The sequence below is a fragment of the Monomorium pharaonis genome, chromosome 5 (genome assembly GCF_013373865.1).
Source record: "Monomorium pharaonis isolate MP-MQ-018 chromosome 5, ASM1337386v2, whole genome shotgun sequence".
NCBI lineage: Eukaryota > Metazoa > Arthropoda > Insecta > Hymenoptera > Formicidae > Monomorium > Monomorium pharaonis.
The window spans coordinates 18,869,737-18,895,133 of record NC_050471.1 but is presented as its reverse complement, the minus strand read 5'-3'; the positions used below and the strand labels follow the sequence as shown (position 1 = coordinate 18,895,133).

The following is a 25,397-nucleotide window of genomic DNA, read 5'->3' as shown; positions in this document are numbered from 1 at the left end:
CTAACTGTATGCGAAGATCTAATGTTTCTGCGTCTACATATCGGACGAGAAAAGTCATCCATTTCTCATTCGTTATGTCAGACGTCTCATCTATAAATATGGAAAATTTAGTGTTTTGAATATTCTCAACAACACGTTTCTGCTCAACTGGATACAAAACATTTTTTATCATATTTGTGCATTTTGTACGACCCATAGTCATATTTTTCAATACTTTAGGTCCTAAAGTTTAGGATCATCTGCTAGATGTTGAAAAAAATTTAAAATATCTTGTGCAACTTGATGAGAAATATTTTTCATTGCTATTAATGCGGCATCTTATCTCCGCTTCTTTTTTACGCTCATCAAATGGCGCAAGCAATTCTTCAACTTCCATATTTAATTCTTCATTTGATTTGTTTAATTCAATATTTTTATACAAACTTAAGTGTCCTTCGGATTCTGCATGACGTTCTATTTGTGATAAACCACATCCAATACTTATAGTTTTATCACAAATTGAACAAAAAAATAAACTAGAATCTTGTGGCACCTTGCGCAACCAACGTTTATATTTTTCAATCTCTAACCATTTTGATAGAAATACTTTTGATGAATTTTTATCACCATTTTTACATATTGAATTTTTTCTTTCGTTTTTTTTGGTGCTTTTTTGACATTACATGTCTCGAAACATGTGTTGAAGTAATAGAAATATTTTTTTGGCATATAGTGCAATAATAAAAATTATCATCCGATGCTTTACGTAACCATGATTTATATCGATCATCTGTAAGCCAAGTTTCTAAAAAGCTTCGCTTTTTGGTAATTTGTCAGACATTTTCGTATCTTTTGCAAAGAAATGGATGACGTGTATCACAAAAAGATTAGGGTCTCGTTCGTCACTCCAATATTAAAAAAAATCTCTCTTTCCGTATGTACGTGCGCGCGTGTGTCTCTTTCTGTGTGTATGTGTGTGTGTGTTGTGTGTGTGTGTGTGTGTGTGTGTGTGTGTGTGTGTGTGTGTGTGTGTGTGTGTGTATGAAAAGTCCACTCTACCTTTTTCGTGATTGCAAACTGGAGGAATCAAGGAGAAGACCACAAAGGTAACAGTAGACATAATAATTTATTAGGGAAACAATTGAAAAACAAACTTTAGTACATTTCAGAACGGTGCTGCCTTATTCGTGACGCGGCTCTCCGTTAGATGGCTTAAAATATATGTGCGTCTTATTATCCGGTGAGCCGCGTCTTAGCGCTTATTTGTTTCTTAACAACAACGGAGCAAGAAGCATTATGACAGGTTAGAAAAAATTTATTATTTAAAAAAAGGATTAAGTAATATTTATTTAAAGTAATCATATTATTTAAACAATATTTTAATATTATATATGTATTTTTTAGAAAGAAGAGTTGTTCTCAAAAGAGATAGCGACATGAAGCTGCTGCAAGAGCAGATGTTGCAACAGCAACATCAAATTAATCAGCTCTTGCAGCAGCAACAGCAAATGTTGCAGCTGTTTTTACAACAACAGCCGCAACAACAGCCGCAGCAACAACTGCAACCATTGCAGCAGCAAGAGCAGCAGCAGGAGCAGCAGGACCAAGAGCAGCAACAGCAGGAGCAGCAGCAGCAGCAGCAAGAGATTAACGATATAATTTACTGGTATATTTATAAATATTATATATTACACGGAAAAAAATTACTCTTAAATTGAAATTTATGTATTCAAATTAACGCGATCCTCGTTTTAAATATAAGCAACAATATATAATCTTCTTAAAAGAATTTGAAAATCTTGAATTTCAAGATATTATAGCCTTATTTCAATACTATAAGTATTATTTTAAAAATATGATATAATTGTTTTGATAATTTTATTCTAAGAAAATTATAATCTTTGATTTAAACATGTAGTATTTTCTATCCAATATTTTTCTTTTCCATTCAAGAAAATTATTCTTAACAAGAATATTATTTTCTTGGTTAAACTATATAAAATTTTGAAATAAATCTTCATTCAAGTAAATCTTTTTCATTTAACGCGATATAATCTCATTTCAAGATTTCCATTTTGAAACTGGAGATATTATCAAAACAAGAATATTCTTTTTTTCTGTGTAGTATTTCTCAAAATAGTATTGATCCTATTTTATTATAACAGATAAATTATTATCCCTCACATACATATACATATTCTCCAAATTTTATAGAGTGAAAAATACTGTCACTATAATTTTACAATTTTACTTATTACTCACTTCTTGCTCTATAAAATTTGGAGAGAAGATTTACATACGTGTACGTGTGTGTGTGTGTGTGTGTGTGTGTGTGTGTGTGTGTGTGTGTGTGTGTGTGTGTGTGTGTGTAATATACAAAAATTTTGTAAATAATTTTTTACATTATTTTATTAATTTTATTTTTAGAACGTCGAATACACGGAAAATCTCGTGCACGGTGGTATCGCCAACGGGCGGGTTTGACCCGCTATAGTTGAAGAGGAAGAATGAAAAAAGGAAGAGGAAATGAGAGAGGCAGAGGACAAGAGAGAGGAAAAGGACGAAGGGGACGAGGAAAAGACCTCCCTAAATTTATAAATATTAATATGTAATATTAAGTGTTATATTAATATTATATATTTAATAATAAATAAAAAAATGTTATTATTTAACATGTTAGAGATCATTTATTTAATATTCCAGGATAACATTTTGTATATGTATAAAAATATGTATAAAAATATATGGACATATATAAAATATGTACATATAAGTTTATACTAATTTCTTTTTTTTGTAAAATTTTTGTTTGGTATAAAAAAATAAGTTATACTGAAAAGACAAAAACTATTTTAAAAAATTATTTTTGCATTGCTTTTTTTACAAAAAATTATATATATAAAAAATGGAAAAGATTATCCATATATAATTATATATATTGTATGAATGAGAAATATACGATTATATGTATATCAGCAATTTTTCTTATTTCTTCAAACTTAACTTTTTGTAAAAGAAATAATGCACAAATTTTTTTAAATTAGTTTCTGTCTTTTCGATATAACTATTATTTATTTTATATCAAACAGAAATTTTGCAAAAAAAAAGAAATTATTATAAACTTAAATGAATATTTTATATATATTTGTTTTTATATAAAAAAATTTTGCCCGAAATGACATATTTTTTAAATAAGAAACGTACATGTTGGCTAAGAGTGTATCCATACATTTACAAATTTTAATTTTTATATTTACTTCGTACTTTGAAAAAATCATCGTGTATATAATAATTGTACAAATTTATAAAAAGCTTGTCGGAAAATATTCCATTTATTATTACGTGGCGCATCGTATCGCCAAGACAATCCTAAGATCCGAAATCATACGGCTATAGCTATGAGAGAAAAGGAAAGTCGAGAACAGCTCGAGATAAAAAAAGACGGTTCGAGTGAGAAAGAAACGGAGCGAGGAGCAAAAGAGACGGCAGATGCTCCCGCCGCTCGACGCTGTCCGAGGAGTGGGGAATCCCTCCACGGGCGCTGCGTGCAGGCGGTGCAGGCAGATTTGCTGGCGAAAGCATCTGAACTGGCATCGCTGTTGTCAAGTAGAATTTATGTGTGCAATATTTCGCTTGAATGACGCCTTTAAAGGGCGCAATGTAAGGCTGGTTCTTCCACTCCAAAACTGTGGTGTAAGTGTTCGGCCAACATCAAAATAGTCTCGAGTTGCATGCGTGCCCCTAGCAACGAAATCTTCTTGGTGCTGACGGCCGAAAACTTACACCAGAGCTTCGTAGTACCAAGTAGCGGCTACAATAAACATACCAATGCTATATACTAACACTGCCTATTGCTATGAACTAACGTGACACCAAGTCTCATAAGTTTTTTTCCTTTTGGGAAGCCAACTGTAAACCCAATTTCTGATTTCATAGCATACATTACGTTTTTTAAAATAAAAAGGCTTTTTTTATTTTTCAAATGTTAATTTTTAAAGTTTTAAAACTAATACCAGATTTGTTCTTTTTTTACCGTTTTTTTCTTTTTTACGTTATTGCTTTTCCTTTGTTTTTTATTTCTGCAAAATGGCTATTTCGGGCATTAAAAATATTTGAACCTCTCAAGCGAAACTTATAAATTATTGAACTCAACCTATCTTATAAAGAGATTCAATTAGCGGAGAGAATCATATCCATGGTCAATTATGGAATTCTCTCCGCTAATTGAATCTCTTTATAAGATAGGTTGAGTTCAATAATTTATAAGTTTCGCTTGAGAGGTTCAAATATTTTTAATGCCCTACCTAAATAGCTATTTTGCAGAAATAAAAAACAAAAAAAAGCAATATCGTAAAAAAGAGAAAAACTGTACCAAAGGATAATAAAGATCAATTTGAGTGTGTATGTGCGCTCCTAAAAAAAAAACTATTATATTAGATAAATTGTCTCACTGTCCTATTGTTTTATTGTCTTTTCTACACAAATATTGATATAAAGTAAATACTCCAATTATAAGAATATTTATACAAAATTTATTTATTATAACTTTTTATTAAAATATTTAATAATAAACGTTTGATGATCAAATAATTGAATGATTAAAATCAATTAACGGGATTATAGTGAAGCAAAAATTTGGCGTGCCCGGGTTATTAAAACGCAATGAATCATCAATGTTATACAATAAAAATATGGGAATTATTTGTACAAATAAAATAATGAAAAAATAATAGCCCATCAAAAATTTTACAAAGATAAAAAATATGTCAAGTACATAAACGCATTCAAAAATGGGACGAGATCAATACAATTAGCCAAGTATATTTGGAAAAAAAGACTTAGAAAGATCTAATAAAATCTATCGAAAAATTACTTAAAAAATTGAAATGTTATCAATAATAACAGATAGTAAAGTAAAAACTGATACATAGTAAAACAAAACCCAAGCCACATTAATCGCATTCTTGTATATATACTTATTGATATCAATAATATAGTGTCTTGGAAATATAGAAAAAATGCGACCCGGGCACGCCAAGTTTTTACATTATAATCCCGTTGATTTTAATCATTCAATTATTTGATCATCAAACCCGTTTATTATTAAATATTTTAATAAAAAGTTATAATAAATAAATTGTGTATAAATATTCTTATAATTAGCGCAATCACTTTTTATCATTATTTGTGTTGTGACGATGCGTCACAGGGTTGACCATCCGCCCCACCACGGGACTCGGCGTCTACGGACGCCCTCCCCGATAGTCTAGAGTTCCCCCACGGGAAACCATTCGCAGCTGAGAGCGCGTGGGGATCGTCCCGGCGAGTATATAAGCCGGGTGTGATCTAGACCTGACACCAGTCCCTAGGACTGAGCAGGTCTCCGGACCGCTCCGACGCCCGGTTCTCGCCGGCATTCGACTATCCTTGTGTCTGCCGACGGAACAGGCCACCTGGCCGTTCTGCCACCCGGTTCTCGCCGGCATTCGGCTATCCTTGTGTCCGCCGACGGAGCAGGCCACCATCGCCGTTCTGCCGCCCGGTTCTTGCCGGCATTCGGCTATCCTTGTGTCCGCTGACGGAGCAGGCCACCTGGCCTTTCTGCCGCCCGTTCTTGCCGGCATTCGGCTATCCTTGTGTCCGCCGACGGAGCAGGTCACCTGGCCGTTCTGCCGCCCGGCTCTTGCCGGCATTCGGCTGTCCTTGTCATCCCCAACGGGGCAGGTTACCTGGCCGCCCTGCCCGCCGGCTCTCGCCGGCGACCACGGATCGCGGCCGCGTTCTAAGGTGCTGCGCACTAGCGCGCTCCCGTCCGGCTAACGTTACTAGGCTAAGCTGTATATTTTGTATATATCCCCGTAGACTATAAGTAGTATATAAGGTAGCATAAGCAATGTATAAGTTAGGCTAAGATTTCTAATAAAGACTTATTGATTTAATATCGGTGTGCGCAAGTTGGTTTCCCCCCTTCTCTCGAATCCTGTCCGAGGCGTTCGGGAAAGGCAAACCGTTACAGTGTAGAGAAGACAATAAAACAATAAGACAGTGAGACAATTTAACTAATATAATAGTTCTTTTCTTAGAGGCGCACATACACACTTGCCGCTTTTACCTTTTTTTAAAAAAAGGTGATTTTGTTCGGTAATAATTACTGCATTGAGCATCGAACTTCTGATCGCATGCAACACGTAGATGTTTTAAGCCGCAATGTATTAATAATTAAACCTCTTTCTTTCGAACAAGTTTTAGTTTATAAACAACTTCAGGATCCAGCAATAATAAAAATACACAAATTAGAAAAGCAAGAAAACAATCAGTATGAATTACGAAACGGTATTGTTTATAAAAAATACAAGGACTCTTATTCTACGTATTCTTATTCTACCTATTCTACCCGAAACAATGATTCGCAATGTAATACAAGCCTATCATGATGAGATAGGATACGTAGGATTAGAAAAAACAATTAATCTAATTATAAAAACTATTGGTTTCCTTCTGCATACAAGTAAAAGAATATATCAGTAACTGCCTAAAATATTTATCCTATTCGATATCATCAGCTAAAATAGAAGGAGTATTATACATTTACGACAAAGGCCCTAAACTCTTTGACACGTTACATATAGACCACTACGGACTGCTCAAAAAAGAAAATGTTATACTTATATATTTATTATTATTAATGCATTCTCTAAATTCGTAATTTTGTATCCTGTTAAATCTACTACAACTAAAGAAACAATTACCGTTTTAAAATAATATTTCCATCATTTTGGAATTTGTCGAATTGTATCAGATAGAGGTACCTCTTTCACTTCAGAACCATTTTCAACTTTAATAACTGAGTTTAATATTAAACACATTAAAACAGCCCCAGGTACACCAAGAAGTAATGGGCAAGTTGAATGCGTTAACCGCTTTCTAGATCCATATTAGCTAAATTATCAAGAGAAGATTAATATTTTAACTAAGGCTCAATTTTCATTGAATAATACTTACCATAAATCTATTGACACCTCTCCAAGCTTATTTCTATTTGGATGCGAACAATAGGGATTTATTGATGACAGTCTAAGAACTTACTTACAAGAGTGCAATAATTTGACTAATGATAGAAGTCAGCTTAGAAATAACGCTATTATTAAGAATCGCCAATTACAGGAATACAATAAACATATATATGATAAAAAACATTAAAAACCACGTTAATATAAAAAAAAGCGATTATATAATGATTAAAAATGTTATAACCACTCCAGTATAAACTCTAAATTGCTACCAAAGTATAAAGGATCTTATGTGGTAAATAATGTATTAGATAATGATCGATATGTAATTAAAGACATAGAAGGATTCCAATTAAGCCAAAAACCTTTCTCCGGTATTTTTAGTCCTGATCGCATGAAACTTTGGATAAAACCTCCTAAACACGATTCTGAGTTTGATAGCGATAATAACGATAATACAAAAACAAACTTGGTCAAGGGCAACCATATGTTCAGGATGGCAGATCTGTAAGAGTATAAGACATAAGGATGTAAGAATGCATTAGATCACTATGTATTAAGAATGATAAGGATATGCATATTCTGGTTTCATTTATTAATTTTGTCTTAAAATTGGCGCCAAAGAAGATTGCGTTGAAGCGCGAGTGTCGCTATCGGCGAGAAGCAAGTGATATGTCGATGCGAGCGACGAGCACGTTTTTTTGTTCCTTCCATTATATTCCTTTTGTTACGTTTTGAAGAATATATTAACTTATTAACTTTTTCCTAAATTAAAAATTTTATCTGGGCGAAAAAAATTATAAAATAAAAATATATTTTTACATAAAAAACAATATTTTTTTATTATTTCATATAATTAATATTATAACATACGTTAGAAATAAAATATTAAATATATTTGATGATCGATATACTGTAATTATGTTGGTAATCTGACTTAAATTACGGACTTAATTTAATATAAATAAAGCTTCTCAAAATTAACTTTTTTACTTTAACTTGAGTTGAATTAATCTTAACGTAACTTTAACTGAGTTAGGTTTTTTTATTTATGTAATTTTTAACTAAACTGAATTAATTTTACAATCCATTAACTTTAATTTAATTTAGTTAAAAAAATATATTAACTTACCCAACCCTACTTATAATATATAATAAATATATGTGTGTTTGTTTACATATAATACTGTACTAGTTTATTTTTGAATAGTTTATTATTTTATTAAAAAAGAAATGTTACAATTTAATTGAATGTTATTATAACCTTTTTTATCATAATTATATATATCTTTTACAGTACAAGTTATAAACATTTAATACACATTTAATAATGCAGTTATATATTATATTTATATATTTTAGCATTTACACTTTTGAGAAAATCAAGTTCTTAAATTAATTTTACTTAAAATTAGATAAAATTGTACTAAAAGAATATTTTTTTATGTAAGTTTAAATTAAAGAACTTGATTTCCTAGGAATTGTATGTGTTAAAATATATAAAATCTACGCTATAATTATTTTTAAATAGCTATATAACAATAAAACAGTTTATATTACAATTATACATTTTAATGGTTTATATTTATATAATAGTTAATTATATTACAGCTATATAATACTTCAGTTTTGCATTATGTTTATATAAAATTGTGTCTTTTTGAAAGAATAGAAATTTCAGATGAGGATAGCACTTAGATTCTTTTTTGTATGACTAAGAATTTGTGTTAATCTTATCATTCTTTTCGGTTTTCATGTTTTTGTTTTAACGAAGCAAAGAGCTTGTTTATGTGTTACACGAAGTGTTTGCTACAGTTCCGGCTTAAATAAGCACGAGAGAGAAAAGTAAATATCAAGAAGTTTTTAAGACATTTCTCTTCTTTCCTTGACTTATTTTAATGACATTTGTCACAAGACAATTTTTAATTGGTTTAAAGATAGTAAGGTTTTTTTTAATCAAAAAACATTTTGATACTATTTGGTGGTCGCGGCATCGTTTTAGAAATGCTAAAGAGTACAGCGTTATTTTAGATGTATAAGAACACTTCCTGGGTTTAATAAGTTTTACTGATTTTCTAAAATAGCCTCTTCGTGGAAACTTATGATACTAATTTTGTAGTTTTTAGAGCCATTGATATTATCAACAAGAAAAGTTTCTGGATGCCACGGAACAGAGTTATATCGACCTTTCGGAAATATTACATTTTTTAGAATTAGAAGCTCTAATATTGAACTCTCTTATGATTATTCTCAAATATCCTTTTTTTTAGTGATGGGGAAAGTGGATGGAGTGTTTCTAATCAATCAGAGTGTTTTAATTGACCAACCAATCAATTAAAGCGCTCTGGCTAGAAACGTTTCCCTAATCTTTTCCCAAAGAGTTATTTAGAAAACCCTATTCCAAGAGAACTTTCTTGTTGATACTGATACACAATTGTAACATCTCCGCAATATAATTGAAATCTTTTATGCTATCAGATTATTATAATACGAACGTATAATATATTAACTCGTCGTATTCATCAATGTTAAAATGCTTCAGAGCGTATGCAAAATACTTCTATTTCTGAAATTGTTTTTGATACTATATATAAGATTCATTATATAATATCGGAGCATGAAAGTAATTGCTATTTGTATTAAAATAGCCTTATATAATACAATACTTAACTTTATTCAATAATTTTAAAATAAGAGAGAGAGAGAGAGAGAGAGAGGGAGAGAGAGAGTAGATAATTCTACTGAAAAAAAGTTTAAGTTTTTAAACTTGATTAAATTTCTTCAATTTAAATACTTATACATTTAAATATAAGTTTAAAATTTTATATATTTAATTTAAAATGAATAACTTAATCTGAGAAAAAGTTAATTTAACTAAATTTTTTAACTTGATTAAGTTTGAAAGTGGAGATGGTTAGCTCAAAGTTAACCAAGCTGGCAGTTATTTATTGAGGAACAACGACGTTTCAGCTCTCGCTTTGGGCTCTTTTTAAGTAGAATACAGTTAATAAGTCATGCTTGCAATTTCAACTGTTGGAAAAGCAAAAAAATATAAAAAAAATAGATTCTTCCTAGTGTAATATACTAGGACCATAATTACATGCGAAACTCTTTTCTTCCTCTTCTTTTTCTCTCTGTCTCTCTCTCTTACTTTCTGCAAAATATAAGTTTTATAATATAATAATTAAATTACCTATTAATTGAATTGTTACATCTGCATTGTGCTGTTATAGCAGCATTGGAATACACTCGCGATGTAATATGCGGTAAAAATCCGAGAAGATTAGCGCCGCGCAGATTACCGGCGAAGCCGCTTTTTCCCAAGAAACTGTGGGCGCACTTATAAAGACGAGTTTGCAGAATCAGTACATCATCGAGATCTTGTTCGCTGTAATGTAATATATTTAAATCTTAATTTATTATAATGTCAGATTAATCTATCGCTAAATTTATATGATTTTTTTATATCATCTATTACGCAATATGAAATATAATACAAATAATGCTATTTAATATTTTAAGGAGACATTGGAGAGGAAGGAAAATGGCGGCCAGTGATAGACAAGTGGAACTCTTTATCCCGGAGTTTTTTGATGGAAATAAGAAGTTGTGGCCGAGGTGACTAGTGAGGTGGATTGAAAGGAAAGGGAGAGGAGAGCCGGACATTAAAATGAAAGATGTGGAGGAAGGATGAGAGGCAAAAGAAGAGGAAGAAAATTGGAGTAAGGCATAGAAGGTGAGATGGCAAGAGGAAGAATTGACACGGAGGAAGAAATGGTATTTAGAGAGGGTGCCAGGAGAGGAGACGAATGGGACGGAGAGTGGGTTTAAGAAAGGCGATAGATGATAGTGAGTGACCGAATCCAGGTGGATTGAGAGATCGATATGTCGAGGCGGAACAGAGCGCATGAGCAGAAGAAGGGGAAAGCGTCAGTGTATGGCAAATGGGTGAGCAAAGGCTGGGAGATGTGGACAGAGAAGCTGAGAGTGCTCGATAGAAAGTGATTGGATAGTATCGATATATCGATCTAATGTGTCGGAAGGAATGAGGAGAAGAATCGAGCATATGAACGGAGGTTAGAGTCTAAAGAAAAAAGACGGGTGAGATAATCAGCATGGGATTGTGATTGACAGGAGGGGATAAGATGAAGGAGAATAAGGAAATAGAGATGGAGGAAATAGAAGAGCTAAGAAGTGAGGTGAAAGAAATAAGGAGGTGCTTAGAAGAGGTGGTGGATATTGAGAGAATTGTGTACGGAAGTAAGAAGAAAGAGAGGAAGAGAAGAGAGAGCGAGCGCATAGGTACAAAGAAGAACAAGGGAGGAGGAGGAAGATGAGAAGAAGGAAGGAGGGAAAGATGAAAGTGAGGAGGAATTAGAGAAAGAGGTTGGAAAAAGAAGAGGACCAGAGAAGAAGGAGAAGGTGTTGGTTGGAGGAGGTGGCAGGGTGGAGGAAAGGAGAGAGGAGAAAAGCAGACAGAAAGAGATGTTTGAGAAGATCAGGAAAGGAAGAGTATAGGAGATTAAGATGGAGGCAGCGGAAAAGAGCTCAATGGAAAAAAGAAAAGGCGCAAGCGTTGAAAAAGGAGAGCAGAAAGAGAGGGTGTGTGTGTGCGTGTGCGTGCGTGCGTGCGTGCGTGTGTGTGTGTGTGTGTGTGTGTGTGTGTGTGTGTGTGTGTGTGTGAAAGAGAGAGAGAGAGAGAAAACAGGAAGAAGGAGGTCCGGCACGGCCAGAGATAGAGCACGGATGGGCACGAAGAAGAAATGAAGAGTGAGAGAGGTGCAGGAAAGAAGAAGGAAGAGGATGGAGAGCAGAGGCAAAATGTGAAGTCAGGAGGATCGGCGAAAGAGAGAGAGAAGAATAAGAGGGATAAGAGGGACAGTAACAGACTAGACTGGAGAAAGGACGGGCAAGAAAGAGTGGAGCCTGGGAGAGAAGCAAAAAAGGAAAAAGAGGAGGATGGAGGGCAACAGATCGGAAGAGGAAGGTGAGAGAAGGGTGTAGTTTATAAGGTTGCCCAATGGCCAGGTCGTGTAGGGAATATTTTGAAGATGTATGTATAACGTGTATAATGGAGTGAGTCCCAGATGCGCACAGTAATAAATGGACACAGCAGACTGAGTGAAACGGACACAGTGCGAAACGAACACAGTAACAAACGGACATAGTGCGAAACAGATACAGTATGAAATGGATACAGTGCGAAATGGACACAGTGCAAAACGAATACAATGCGAAACGAACACAGTGTGAAACAGACACACCGTGATGACAATCGGACACAGTAACAAACGGATACAGTACAAGACGGACACAGTACGAAACGGAGACAGTGCAAAACGGACACAATGCGAAACGTACACAGTCACTAATCCATGTGGTGTAGAGGATGCTTTGCGCGCGCGCTCGCGGGCACACACACACACACACACACATACGGGAGTGCAAGAGAGGCCATTGGCCCCCTTCCGCACCCAACCCGTTGATAGAGGTGCCCTGGAAAGTCGCAAACCCATGTGGTAAGTCCGTTTGTTACTGTATCGTTTCGCACTGTGTTCGTTTCGTATTGTGTCTGTTTCGCATTGTGTCCGTTTCGCACTGTGTCCGTTTGTTACTGTGTCCGTTTCGCACTGTCTCCGTTTGTTACTGTGTCCGTTTCGCACTGTGTTCTTTTGTTACTGTGTCTGTTTCACTCAGCCTTCTGTGTCCGTTTATTACTGTGCGCATCTGGGACACTCCCATATAATGTATATACAAAAAGGTTATTGGAGTTGTAACGGGTTTGGTGCACCCCTGAAAACACCCCGTCAACGTCAAGGAGAGTACAGAATAAACCATTATTATTATTATTATTTTAAGGAGACATTACAAATCTTTTGCTATATTTTAACATAGTTTTTGACATTTTTTGCATATTTAGAAAAAAAGACATGACTGAGTTTTTTTTTTGTTTTTATTATACATTGAAACTAAAAAAAATTTATTTATATAAATTGGTTGAAAATTGCGCCTTGTGTGCGTCTTTGGTGTGCACCGCCTGCTGGGCGATAGCTTTTCTTAGCTTTTAGTGATCTGAAACAAATAAACATAAAAATTATGAAAATATATGAAATTCTTCAAAGCTTATCTTTTTTTTGTCAAAAAGTTGAAAATTAAAAAAATTACGACCATTTCAAAGTTTGAAAGCAAAAGGAAAAAATTGATGTTTCTTAAAAATAGTTGCTATTTTGTTAATTTTCAACTTTTTCACAAAAATAGGTATAAGCTCCAAAGAATTTAATATATTTTCATAATTTTTTACATTTATTTATTTCAGGTCACTAATAGCTGAGAAAAATTATCGCACAGCAGACATTGCAATCCAATTTTCAAAGAGTGAGTCCCAGATGCGCATAGATCGAAACGGACACTAATGAAATTGATTCTAACTTTAAATAAAGCAGTAGTCTGATCGGATCCCCGTTTTGATCTGTGCGTATCTGGGACGCTCTCTTTTCAAAGATGCACACAAGGCGCAATTTTCAACGAATTTATATAAACGAAAACTTTTTTTACTTTCAATGTATAATAAAAACAAAAAAACTCAAAGTCATGTCTTTTTTCTAAAGATGCAAAAAAATCATGTTAAAATTTAGCAAATAATTCGCGACGTTTCCTTAACTAATTGATGATAGCCACTAATTTCCTAATTTTATTTTGTAAAGTTATTTCGATTTAGTGATCTATTGGTCTACAGAGTGGGGTGCCAAAATCCGGACAAATTAAAGATTTTTTCAAACATAATTTTTATTGCAAAAACGGAAAAGTTTACAATTTTTTTTACTAAATTCTTTGTAAGGTCATAAAAAACACATTTACTCAATATATCCTCCCCCTGCTTGAATAACTGCCTCCAGTCTCGGTCTGAAGCGTTCACAGGCCCGTTTTAATGTGTCACGGTCCATATCGACGAATGCCGCTTCAATAGCGGCTCTCAATGATGCGACATTTTGATGTCTGATCTTGTTAGTAACCCTTTCCAACCACGCTCCATACATAGAAGTCCAAAGGAATTAAATCTGGGCTGTTGGGAGGCCAGAATTCTTTGGACCAAAACATGTCGACGTTGTCCGACAACCAATTTTAAACCAAATGACCTATGTGGACGGGCGCACCGTCTTGCTGGAAAACATACGGCTTTCCAGACGAAACAGTTCCCATCCACGGCTTCACTACATTTGTTAGAACACGCAAATAAACTTATTTTGTGACATTTTCCCTTTTGTTAAAGAAATGCAGTGGCATGACATCACCCTCACTGGACACAACACTTACAAGGGAACCTCGCGAACTCGAAAATTCTGATTTTAATGAAACTTGGCATAAATGTAGAGGGGGTAAATATATGAATTTAGAAATTTTTCGTAGCTGTCCAAAAACGGTTTAAAGGGGTGAAACCACCCTTCAAAGATTGAGACATTTTTCTTGATATCTTGTAAACTAAACAAAATATTAAAAAATGTTTTATACAAAAGTTTTACAATAAAAGTACTTCTATCTAACTACAATAATTAAATTTAAAAAAATTTTTACAAAAACAGATTGCAGCGTTCAACTCGCTTTGTCCTGGCAGCTTCGGAAAGCATCTGTCTCACTTTAATTGTGTAAGACTTGTAGCGGAGGTCCTCATCAACGATTCGACGCTTAGTTTTTTTTCACTCACACCGACAACCGATTACAATTTTCGGATCGATTGTCCTGGATCCTCAAAAATCAGTTCCTGAGCCCGTTGAATGATGTCGGGCGTCCTGACAACGCGCTCCTTCGAGTGAGTTTTCCTCGCCGGTGTTGTTAAACCTTCATTGGACTTCTCCGACTCATTATACTTCGCGACGACATCATACACAGTCGATCTCGGGTACCCGAACAACCGAATGATTTCTGTCGCTGAGCGCCCAGCGCGAGCACTTTCGATAATCACGACTCTTCGGTTATACTCCATACTTGGTTTCAACATTGCCTCTGTTTCAAGATTATGACTGTTTAGTACATGCATCAAGTTATTTGGACGCCAATCGTGACCACTATAAGTGGTACAGAACGGCGGAAAATTTAAATTGAATTTTGTCCGGATCTTAGCGCCGCACCCTGTATATATCTAATTTATAAATACTTCATTTGCATCTACAATAATAAAATTAAAAATACAAAATTAAAAACATAATAAATAAATTCAATATAATGACCAAATTTGATTATTGTAAAACTTAATTAAAAAAAATCTTTAACATTTAACTATTTTAACTATAAAATATATATTATTAAGTGTACAACTTTGCTTCCGCCGTTTTCCAATTGGCTGTAGCGGTAAGTGGTGATTGAAATAAATAGATCATAGACATCATACAATAAGCTTAGGCATTTGTAAACATAACGCCATCGAAATATTAGTCGATTTGTGTCTGCATCATAAAGTTATTCTTGATTGAAAATCAGCTTATGAGCCAAATTCTCGTCATTTGCGGGAGGTTTTAATTTTTTGCTTCAATATGAAAAAATCTGCGGCTGAGGCTCATCGAATGCTCTCAAATACGTATGGTGAGGCCGCTATTAGTGAAAAAACGTGTCGAGAGCGGTTTCAACGCTTCAAAAACGGTGATTTTGACGTTGAAGACCGGCCACAGTCTCTTGGTGGGCCCAGCTCGGCGTAGTGTATTATGAGCTACTAAAACCGACTGAAACAATCACAGGCGATCGGTATCGAAAGCAATTAATGTATTTGAGCTGAGCACTGAAAGACAAACGGCCGCAATACAACGATAGACACGATAAAGTGATTTTGCAACATGACAATGCTCGATCCCATGTCGCAAAGCCCGTCAAAACATACTTGGAAACGTTGAAATGGGAAGTCCTATCCCACCCGCCGTATTCTCCGGACATTGCTCCCTCTATCACTTGTTTCAATCAATGACACACGGCCTGGCTGACCAACACTTCCGTTCTTATAAAGTAGAGCATACTAGGATGTTTTAATAAAATGTAGGTAGTGTTATATATATTATATACATGTTTAGGGATCAGGTTCGACGCGTTTGATCTAGTGCTTTAAACGAGGATAGAATTGAGTTGTAAGGTTTTTGAATAACATTATATCCAGGGATGTCGGTTATTACGTATCTATTGTTACTAAGCACTTTGTCAACACGATATGGACCTTTATAAAAAAAGCTTTAATTTTTTGTCTTTATTGGGTTTTAGAGCAGTATCTTTAATTAATACAAAATCGTTGATTTTACATATTGTTGGTTTTCTGTGTTTTTCGTCATAGTATATTTTGTTGTATTCTTTTACTTTTAGTGTTGTTTCTTCGGCAATTTTTCTAGCAGATTCCATTTCTTTACTGTAATTTATTTCAATTTTCATGAATTCTTTAAGAGCTTTAACTAATTTTACATCTGTATGGTTTCTTTGGTCGTAACCAAATAGTACTTTTGAAGGGGATGCTCCTAAGGAAGAATGGTATGTGTTGTTGATGACATATTGAAGGGTATTTATATGTGTGTTCCAAGCTAATTGATCATCTACTATTTTTTTAAGGGACGATTTTAGAAATCTGTTTATCCTTTCTTTTAGTCCATTCGCCCATGGAGCCGCTACCGCAACTAATCTGTGTTTGATGTTATGAGTATCCATGAATTCTGTAAATTCCTTTGAGCTGAAAGCAGTACCTCTGTCTGAAATTAGGATAAATTAAGATAAAAGGATTTCCAAAGGTGAGGAATATAGTTGATTTTTAATAGTTTCTTTAGTGCTAGTGGACTTTACTGCAAAGATGTGTGTGAATCTGGTAAACGCATCAACTACTACCAGAATGTGTTTAGAACTATCTGATGCTTCTTTTATAGGGCCAAAGTGATCGACGTGAATAGTTTCAAAGGGAAAAGACGTGGTATCTGTGATTCTTAAATTACCTTCTCTGGAATTTACGGAATTATTAGCCATTGAGCAGACTAAACAATTATCTATATAGTCCTTGACACGTTTTTTAAGAGATGGAAACCAGTAGTTCGCCGTGATACCACGTATTGTTTTCTCTGGGTCATAGTGGGCTATTTCGTCATGGTATATTCTGATTACATTGTATATCATCTGTTCTGGTACCACAAAGCGAGGGGTGTGATTTCCTTTTCTATATACAAGACCGTCATATAATTCGTATTTTTCGTGCTCTATCGAAACCAAAGAGTCCGCAAGTGTTTTTAGTTTACTATCTTGCATCTGTCGGAATTGGAGTTCTTTTTCTAGTGATATTGCTTCCAATAGATAAATTACTCTACTAAGAGCGTCTACATATGCCATGCGGCTTCCTCGGTGAATTACTTTAAAAGAGTAATCTTACATTTTTAATTCGAAACTATGGTAATTTACTTCAGATTTATTAGTAGTGCGACTAAAATATGCTATGGGGGCCCATGTTTTGTTTGGTTGTTTTTGAAGTAAGATTCCAACAATGGCAACAGCACTTGCGTCTGTATGTAATTCTGTTTCTAATTGCACATTGAATAATTTTAATAATGGATACGACGTTAATTCTTTTTTAAGTGAATTAAATGCAATTGTCGTCGAATACAAATTTACCATTTTGTCGCAATAGATTTTGTAAAGATTTGACTTTAGAAGCGTAATCTTTAATAAATTTTCTGAAATAATTAGCTAGGCTTGAAAATCTCTGTAAATCCAAAATTTTCTTAGGTTGAGGAAAATTTGTTATTGCTTCAGTACGTTTTTTGCTTAATGTAATCCCTGAAGGAGAGATAATATCCTAAGAATTCGATTGTTGTTTTAAGAAATCTACACTTAGAATAATTTAATTTGAAGTTTTATTGCTTAAGCAGTAATAAAACATTTAAGGTGTTTAAATTGCCATCGACAGTATGAGATGAAATCAATATGTCATCAATGTATATAATAACCTTATCCTTTTTTATCAAGGGTTGCAAAATTGTAAGAATTTGCTTCTGAAATTCCGCCGGCCTCGCAGAAACCAAAAAGTAATCTATTGTATTCGTATTGGCTATCCGGTGTGGCGAATGCAAAATATTTGGTGAAGTCAGGGTGTATTTTTATATTGTAAAAGCTATCTTTTAAATCAAGAAATGTAAAAATTGTTCTGTCCGATATTTTTGTAATGCAATCCTCGATAATTGGGAAAGGGTATTTTCTTTTGATCACTCTCTCATTAAGAGGTCTGAGATCAACGCAAAGCCGCATAGTACCATTCTTTTTTAGGACAAGCACCACCCTGGCGCAATAAGGTGAAATACTATGTTTTATAATACCTTTTTTAATAAATCGTCCGTGATTTCTCTAAGTTTGTTTCTTTCTGACAAAGCAAATCGTCTTGGAATGTAAGCGTACGTAGTTTCATTTTTTAAAGCAATTTTGACTTGATAGTCGTCATCAATTATATTGTTACGAGCGTCGCCCGGTATACTCTGCGACTGCGACTCAGCTGTTCCGAAGCCGATCGATGTATTGATTTTTCCGGAGAGCGTTGTCAGTTGTCACACTCTTGGCAACGCTTGTCAACAAGCGAGTTGAATCTCGGTCTCGAGCCTTGTTGGACGTGTTTGTAATCGCTTGGAATAAAGCTTGGTTTTAAAGTTCTCAAGTGTCTTTCATTTCCGCGGCGCGCACGTTACATTTTTGGGGGGTCGTCCGGGATCTGTTCGTCGGATCCTGTGAAGCGCGCGCGAGTTTAAGAGACAGAAAGTGCGCGGAGTGAAAGAACGAGAGAACAGAGAATTCAAAGGATGTCCATCCCCCGTTCTCCTGTGGTGATCCGATCTCACGCTTCTGCCGCTGCAGAGGGAGACGGAACGGATGTTCGAAACTCGGAGCAGGAGACGCCGGGGACCGTGAAGGCGCTCCTGGAGGAAATGCGGCTGATGCGTGAAAGCCTGGCTCGGAGGGAGGAGGAGCAAGCCGCGACGCTGCGACGACATAAGGAGAAGCTGCGCCTTATACAGACTGAGTCTTTTAAATAACTTTCCGCAAAATAGAAACGCGGGCTGTGAGTCGCGTGTGTCCGGGGCGGGTGTGAACACGCGGCGAAAGGACGCGTTCGGTGCGGGCGCGGACGCGCGGCGGGAGGATGCGCGAAGTGAAGCGCGAATGTCCGTCGGCGTAAAAATTAAGCCGGATACTTTTGACGGGACGGCCTCGTTACGGGAATTCTTAATCCAATTTTCGCTTATCGCCGTAAGCGAAGGCTTTATTTCTTTTGAGGAGCTGAAATCAAAGTTGGAGCTCCGTTTCGGGGAGAGCGAGCTCACTCAGAATTTTTACATGATGTTTACGAATCGGAGACAATGTCCAGGGGAGGATTACGCAACGTTAGGGGCCGATTTGGAACGTCTCTCGCGAAAGGCGTACTCCGAGTGCGCGCATGAAATACGAGATAAGATCGCTTGCTCTCAATTTATCGCCGCGCTTACCGATGGGTTTGTGAAGCGTTCTCTTCAGGTAGAGGGAATTACATCCTTAAGGGTAGCAATTGAACGAGTAAAGATGTTAAAATATTTTAATCAAAATAGTTTCTCGGAGAAAGGGGGGAGAACGAATGGAAACTTCCATATAGAAACAGAGGGGAGCGGAAGTTTTCATTCGGAACAGGAGGGGGTTTCGGAGAAAAAAAGAAAGAGAATTAAGGGATTAGTAAAGAATAGGGAGGATAGGGGAAAAGAGTATTGGCAGTGTGGGGCCATCGGACATTTTCGTGCGGAGTGTCCGGAAGTGGAGAAATCGGAAAACTAAATTCTGTCGGACTGACTGGGGCCAGCTCGGCAGGCGGAGTTCGGGTCTCTGTTTTCGCGCGTAACGTTGTTCTTGTTCTGCTTGTTTTTGTTTCATTTTCAGTAATTTTACTGAGAAATACGGGCACATGAGGGCTGCTTTTCGAAGAAAAGAAGGAGATTTCATCAAGAAATCGTGGGCCTCGCCCACGGTTTTTTGACCACGGTTTTTCCATGGGACATTGGGCAAATGCCGAGGCAGGGGGCAGGGAGCTCTTAGAGCATTGGGTCCGTGGAAGTAAATTCCCCCCCTGACCCCGAAAAAAGAAGCGAGAAGCACACAAGATCGGGCGAAGAGGAAGCTTCATGGCAGGAGAGGAGCACGGGGACGGAAAAGGGAGCCGGCGCAGAAAATTCCGCATGGGAGTCTGGCCAGCTCTGTGAGGAAGAGTGCTCGGAGAAGCCCTTGCTGAGAGGGTCGTCTCGGTTGGACGTGGTCCGGTTGAGGACAAGGAAATCGTCCTGGAAGCCGAAGGGGCCTTCTTGGAGTAACAAGAAAACTGCTCCCCGGATTGTCGGGATGACAATCTTGAAGAGGGGGAGCAGTGTTACGAGCGTCGCCCGGTGTACTCCGCGACTGCGACTTAGCTGTTCCGAAGCCGATCGATGTATTGATTTTTCCGGAGAGCGTTGTCAGTTGTCACGCTCTTGGCAACGCTTGTCAACAAGCGAGTTGAATCTCGGTCTTGAGCCTCAGACGTGTTTGTAATCGCTTGGAATAAAGCTTGGTTTTAAAGTTCCCAAATGTCTTTCATTTCCGCGGCGCGCACGTTACAATATTAACTTTAGTATTTTCTATTGCTAATATGGTAGATACTAATTTATTTATTTTGCTGCCAAAATCGATATCAGATTCTAGTAACAGATTTTTTAAGTTTTCCGAAGAGTCTTTAATTACGTCAGTTGATGCTATTTCTGAAAATAATTTTAATTTATTTTTATTTTTTTTTAAGAAATGGAGAGTTATTGTGATTTTATTGTTAGCTAAAAAGTTTCGACCCAAGATTATGTGTGACGAAAAAAAGTTTTTATATAGAATTTTTAAAGTAACTTTAGCAGTAAGATTTGGTAAAACTTTAAGTTTAATTGAAGAATTTATAGATCCTTGAATATTGATTGATGTATCATTAACGGCTTTATAAACCTCTTTCATAGAACATGATAGATTCGCTTTGTCAAAAAAACTGGAGAATATTTTTGGCCCAATAAATGAAATTGAGCTACTCATGTCAATGAGTGCTAATAATTTACAAGGTTTGTTGTTGAGACTTACAACCTCCATTACTGGATCGTTAGTTATAATAGTTTTGGGTCTTGAATTGTTTATTTCCGCTAGGGCTACGGTGTTGTCTGGAGAATCTGTGATGTCTGTCGCTACTTCTGCTGCTGTGACTGCTGCTGCCGTTGGGGATTGAGACGGCTGCGTTATCTTCTCTCCCGTACTTTTTCTTTTTAATTTAAAACAGTCTTCTTTGATGTGTCCTTTTTTGCGACAGAAGATGCAGTAGAGTGTTTTATCTGTTTTTAATTATTGATCTATTTTCTTATCGGAATTTCCATTTGTTGGATTATTATTGTTATCCTTAGATTTGTCGAACTTAGAATTAAATTGTGGGGATTTTCTGGAACGTTCGATAGATGTTGTCACGACGTGCATTTTTTCTGAGAAGTCGTCAATTGTGTCAGCAATGAGCGATGCACTTGCTTTGATAGCCATGTTGGAGGTGCCGTCAATCAGAATCTGGATAATGTCTTCTTTTTATAGATTTAAGCCGTGCATGAGAGCCAATTTTTCCATGGCGTATTCTTTCAACGACTCTCTTGTGAAGATCCATTTTTTGGCATCAACTTTGCGCATTACTGAAGTAAAGAGAATTTTTCTTTTGTATCTTTTTAAAAGTGCTTCTTTGAATGTTAACCAAGATTCGATGATTGGTTCACTTGATAAGTCAAACCACTTTCGTGCCACTTTAGTTAGTTTTGATGTGGCTACTGTTAGCTTAATTACCTGAGATAATTTATGTAACTTTGCTGTGGTTTCTATCTTTTTAATCCATATTTCGACATTGTCTTCCTCTGTACCAATAAAATTTGGGATCTGGAAACTGAGGAATTTTACCCCTAATGCGATGGAGAATCTTTCCTGGTAATTTTCTTGATTAGCTATTTTGTTAATGGAATCATCTGAAGCGTTGTGTAAAGCCATCCGCTCCTGCATAGTCATCCACATTTGTGTAAAACCTTCTTGTTGTTGAGTCAATATTTCTTTGAATTGGTTTTGTGCTGTTAGCTGTTGCTGCAACGGTATTTCTTTAAATTGATTTTGTGCTATACCTTGTTGTTGTTGAGCTAGGATTTGTTATTGACGCATCAGTTCGCATAATTGTGCTATAGTCGTAGTGGGATTAGCCGAGCTCATGCCGCTTAGTGAATTTGTAACATTGTCATTAACCTCATTTGTTCTTGTTGCTGTAAGCTGAGATGACGATGCTATGCCCGTCGCCTCCTCGGGTAGTATTTTTTCAATATCTTTACCTGGTCCACAATCTTCATAATGTTTTATCAAAGCGTCAATTAATTTGGCTTTGGTTTTTGGTATGTCTTCTAATCTACATTTTTGAGCCTCCTGTGAAAACTGTTCCACCGTAAGCATCTGCGATCCATTTTTCCTTTGTGTGAAAAAGCGGGAAGATGGTTGTTGCTGGTATCAAATATGGCCGTCTGACCGTTTGTAGTCGGTTTCAAAAACATGTAGAATCGCTGAGGCACGTGAGGCGTAAATGATGCAATAATGTTTGTTGCACTATTTTGTGTCCGGTAATTAATGTTCAAAATTTTCTTTTTAAAATTGTGTACACCACATACACAATTTTAAAAAGAAAATTTTGAACATTAATTACCGGATAGTCCAAGTAAAATCTTAGGATAATCAAGGCGATCCCACTTCTGAGCTATGAGAGAGAGGCGAAGTCTCGGCAAGTTATGGAGACGAAGGCCGAGGTCTGGATAAGAGAGACAGGGCGAGAAATCACTGGCCAAAATGTTTATAAACAATATCGACACTTTATTTACGAGCACCGTACTTGATTAGGAACAGTCTGTCTCGCGTACACTGGCACGCTATCTCGTACCCGAAGCACAAAGGCCGGGAGAGCATGCGAGCACGACCGCATGTAACGGCTGCTCACAGGAGAGTATGTTCGTATTCGCATGCATCTGTCCAGAGCGTTATGCATGTTTTTTCGGTCTTCCCTGACCAATGAGCGGTGTTTGCGTCGCTGTGACGTCATTGCGCATGTCTAGTTGCTTTAACCGATGCGCACGCGACGCGAACAGGGTATGCGGGGTAAGGCATAAGCCTTACACTATAAACATATATTTCACATATATTTGCTTAAAATAATCGAAAAATATGTTAAATAAGTACCGTCCACAAAAGGTCCTGTGGCAATTGGCCTTACGACAAAGTAAAAATATCGTTTATTAGTCTGAAAAAATGTAATGTTCCCTTCACTTTGTTCAAAAATTAATAGAATCTTATTCAGTAGATCCAAATCTGTAGAAAACTGATAAAAATTCCAATTTTCCGCTTGGGCTAAAATGACGGATTTTTAACATTGTTCTTTATTCTATCACGTTAAATTCATCATTTTAAGTTTTAAGAAATCAAATTTAAAACATTCCGTAAAAAATCTTTAAAAAACATAGTCTTTTAGTTACTTCGTTAAAAAAAACTTGTTTTCTCAAAAAGTTAATGAAACAAAAAAGAACGGTTTTTCTCTCACATAATTTCACAACAGTTTAAGCCGTTTAAGGCATGAGGCTGTGCTTTAAAAACTATTTAACATACGTGTATACCTTGCTGCAGCTAAAAACTTTTGGAAGAGTTTATTAGGAACAGTACGAGGCCGATCTACAGTGTCTTCATAAAGATCCGTTTCTCTATTATATAGATGTAAAAAATCAGAAAGTTGCTTGGCGGTAATGGCAGCTCGATCCTTATCACTTAACTTACTGCATGGTAACTGTGGAGAAAAAATATTAATTCAAATAAATAAATAATTCAGTTAATGTTTGTGTTATTTCTAATATAAAATTGTTCCATTCTTTTGAAGACTATTACGTAACACTTTCATAGTATTATCAATTTGCGTGCAAATCATCAATTTAACTTAAAATTTAAATTAATAACTGTTAAAATGCTTTAAATAATTTTTAAAAATATAATTTTATTTAATATTTAGCAAAAAAAGGTATAAACAGCTGTATCACTTATATGTACCGTAAATAAAAATGGTGTTTTCAAACTACAGGACGAATGTTGAAGAAACCTCATAACAAGATCACAACATCTCGAATCTGCATTAGGCTGTGATATTTTCCGTAATATGTAACCTAGATATAAACTGAAGGCTTTCCTTGCTTCGTTAGAACTGAAATCATCGAATAATTTAATATTTGTTAGATAAAAAAGAATAAAAAATAAATTAATTTACAAAATTAATGTAATAAATGATTGATAATGTATTATAAATTTTAATGACAAACCTAAGTTTATTGCCTTCTTGCATTGATTGTATTACTTGAGTTTTATATTTGTACCTATCTACATCTAAATTTTCTTTATTATTTCCTCTGTCCAAGCTTTGTTTGTGACCTTTTATCAATGCTCTTTCATATCTTTCATATCTATAATAAAACAATCAAATATTAACTTTATATATGAGATTACAGCAAAGCAATATCAATACAGTTATAGTATCCTTCAGAAAAACTTTTGTCCAAAATTTTTAATGTAATTTTTTAAGAATTTTTTAATAAAAATTTTTATTCTAAATAATTTATAATTTTCATCTAAAATTATTTTTAGAAAATTTCTCAAATCTTTCAAATATAAATTAAAACAATTTTTTAAAAATACAAATTAAAAGAAAATAATTCTGGTGAAAATGAAAAGCTTCTCGAAGCGTTAAAGAAGTGTAAACGAAGAGAATTAACGCTTGTTAGAAGCTTCATTGACTCTCCATTAACTCTTCAGAATTTTGAGCTCTATACAAGCTCTATACAAGCTCCTTGAACGCTTTATAAAACATGTATGGTATGTTTTACTACGCTTCCTGTACATTTTAACCCATAAAAATTACCTTTAAAAAAAAAAAGGTAAAAATAGGTAAAAAAAGCGCCAAGTATACGCGCGCAAAAAACCCCCTCAAAAATGTATTTTTATACAAAACGTTCTCAAAAATGTATTCTTGTAAAAGAACAAAAAATATTTTTTCTCTACAAAAGTAATGATATGAAGAAAATGCAGCAACTATGAAAATGGATGTTCAAATAAATTAGAACATCTACTTTTACAAACACTTATTTGAACAAATATTACAAATAAATATTTTAATACAAATAAATATTTTACTACAAAAACTTGGCGCCGCTAAACCGAATAATTTGCTTTAATACAAAACCGCTTTTTTACCATGTAACTTGTAGACTGAAATAATAATAATTAAAAATTACAATTTTTTGCAATTGAAATCGTAATGGCGTTATATACGTATACATTATACATGCA

The 25,397-nt window shown here is 35.2% G+C and overlaps 1 protein-coding gene across 3 annotated transcripts in view; it reads right to left on the bottom strand.

Annotated features, from left to right (window-relative positions):
- Positions 1-10,128: 10,128 nt before the first annotated feature.
- LOC105830827 (tubulin polyglutamylase TTLL5) overlaps positions 10,129-25,397 on the bottom strand; it is a 239,101-nt gene continuing 223,832 nt past the window's right edge. For all 3 annotated transcript variants that reach the window (XM_036286732.1, XM_036286734.1, XM_036286733.1), the window contains 4 exons: positions 24,374-24,514; positions 24,108-24,258; positions 23,684-23,850; positions 10,129-10,377 (listed from right to left, as the gene is read on the bottom strand). In XM_036286732.1, coding sequence (XP_036142625.1) covers positions 10,179-10,377; positions 23,684-23,850; positions 24,108-24,258; positions 24,374-24,514 — 658 coding nt within the window. In that variant the 3' untranslated portion in view covers positions 10,129-10,178. The remainder of the gene's footprint in view (positions 10,378-23,683; positions 23,851-24,107; positions 24,259-24,373; positions 24,515-25,397) is intronic.